Genomic DNA, 2,139 nt, shown 5'->3' on the forward strand with positions numbered 1-2,139 from the left:
ACATCCGCGCAGGTCATGACTCAGGAGTGAGTTGAGCGCAAAAAAAATACTCTGAAGCTCACGATAACATATTTAAAGGTACATTAACATAAAGTACTGTGCATCACTGCTTAAAAGGAAAATAAAAAGTAACCCTGAGTCCGACTCCAAACCTCTCCACAATAAACGTATGCGGTCTGCAGGACTGTGACTTTGGCGGCGCTTTGCTCCGGCTGAGTCACGGCTCCATGTTCTTCAGAGGTCGGTATTACTGTGTCTTCAGCTCAGGCCATAACGTGACTGAGTTCATCAGGAACTGTGCTGTAACTTTCTGCAGTCCAACAGTCAGTAGTTAAAGCCACCTTGTCAGCGGAAAGTATCCGCGCCTTGAGCACGTCTTTATTTTTCGCGTACCGCTTCTTAATGCGGCTAGTAATTGTACCTCTTGAGGGGATGCCATAGCCTGGTTCAATGCAGCTCATTAGCTCACGAAATCCCTCACAGTCCACCATGTATATCGGCATCATGTGCTATTCCACCATAAGTCTAATCTCTGCACGCACATCACAATAACAACAATGGCAGGCTATTTAAAAGCTGTACTCATGTTGCTATAAAACCTACGAAGCCAGATTATATTGCATGCACGACTTCTCCATATGTATACTCTCCTCCAGAGTATATAGCTGCATTTATGAGCAGGCATGTGTCCCCTTATGAGCACACTTCCCTTATTATACTATGTATAGGTCTCAGATATATATACAGAACATGTTTCTGAAGTGTTTGGCTGAAATACCAAACAGATCATGCCATCTGTGTCTGTAGCTTTAAATGCAAACGAGCTGCTGCTGGCCACGCCCCTCTGCAAGATGTTTGGTTTACATTGTGACATCACAAAGTGGCCACATCTGATCAGCTTTTGTTTAGATGGATCAGGACAGAAAGAGAGAGAATCTTTTCCCCTGAAACTTCCAGAATCTCTTTACACAGGGGGGGGGGGGGTCCATATTTATGTATAAAAGGCCCTTTAATGCTGAGACACTCTTCACTGTAATGGTTCTCCGAGGGCACATGGGGAACGCTGGCTTGTAGTGGCTTTTTGAAGGATCATTTGTCTTTTGTAATGCCTTTTGAATATCAGATCACATTTTATGGATGAATCACTCATAGCTTATTTGTTTTCTTGCCAATGTAATTTTCTTTTTTCTGACAAATCTGAAATGACAGCATCTGAGCTAATTCCTTTGCTTCTTTTTGCAGTGGACCCAAGCGTTACGATTGGACAGGTGCACGCTGGGTGTACACTCATGATGGTGTGAGCCTCCACCAGCTGCTTTCTAAGGAGTTTTCCATCATCTTCAATAAAGACATTGACCTGTCTCACCTGACATATTCCTGAGGAAAACACCTGCACTGAGACTACTGCGACCCATACAAACTACTGTGAGGCAAAACGGGAGCCAAAGATGCACAACTCCACATTCACCCATCACCGTTAGCCCTGATGACAGCAGTTGTATATAATGAGTAATGTATGTCCTATAATAATCTATTGTACATTTGTATTTCATGGTGATTTCATTAAATATTTCAAAAGAATCAAACCAAAAGCGGCAGTAAGTCTTGTACAGAGAAATCAGTCATGTGATGGGTGAGGGCCATTAAACATGTATCTATGCACTAGTCACACATTTGAATACAATCTAATCAGAGAGAGCTATGGTTATCAGACCTTCTTCGCAAACAGAATCGGAGAGATCCAGAACACAACAGCGATCCAAGACTGGTGGTGGGTTCCTGGTCCTCTTAATATTGCTGACATCAGGGGCCAGTCCTCAAGACCTGGATGAAAGTTCAGAATGGCAGAACGGACCAACGTTCTTGAAGTTACCAGTGGATGAATGGCCAATTAAATCTACCAAAGATTTGGTGACAGCTGCCAGAGACAGTGTCAACAGATTGCAAAAGAAAGCGTTTGTTGCAGCACTAACCAGAGCCAAGACCAAGGCACAAGTGCCATCAGATCCAAAGGATCCCAACACACAAAACCAGAACTAAAGCTAGATCAGGAACAAACCCAAACACACCCAAAAAGGCCACCAGCAGGATCAGCTGTCCTAAACCTTGTGAACGTCAAGCGGTTCAGCAACCTAAGCC

The 2,139-nt window shown here is 43.7% G+C and overlaps 1 protein-coding gene across 1 annotated transcript in view; it reads left to right on the top strand.

Moving 5' to 3' along the window:
- Positions 1-1,600, top strand: part of fxn (frataxin) — an 18,322-nt gene extending 16,722 nt beyond the window's left edge. The window contains exon 6 of the mRNA XM_034091387.2: positions 1,243-1,600. Within this exon, the coding sequence (XP_033947278.1) occupies positions 1,243-1,381 (139 nt within the window). The 3' untranslated portion in view covers positions 1,382-1,600. The remainder of the gene's footprint in view (positions 1-1,242) is intronic.
- Positions 1,601-2,139: the final 539 nt, after the last annotated feature.

The sequence above is a fragment of the Pseudochaenichthys georgianus genome, chromosome 9 (assembly GCF_902827115.2).
Source record: "Pseudochaenichthys georgianus chromosome 9, fPseGeo1.2, whole genome shotgun sequence".
Classification (NCBI taxonomy): Eukaryota; Metazoa; Chordata; class Actinopteri; order Perciformes; family Channichthyidae; genus Pseudochaenichthys; species Pseudochaenichthys georgianus.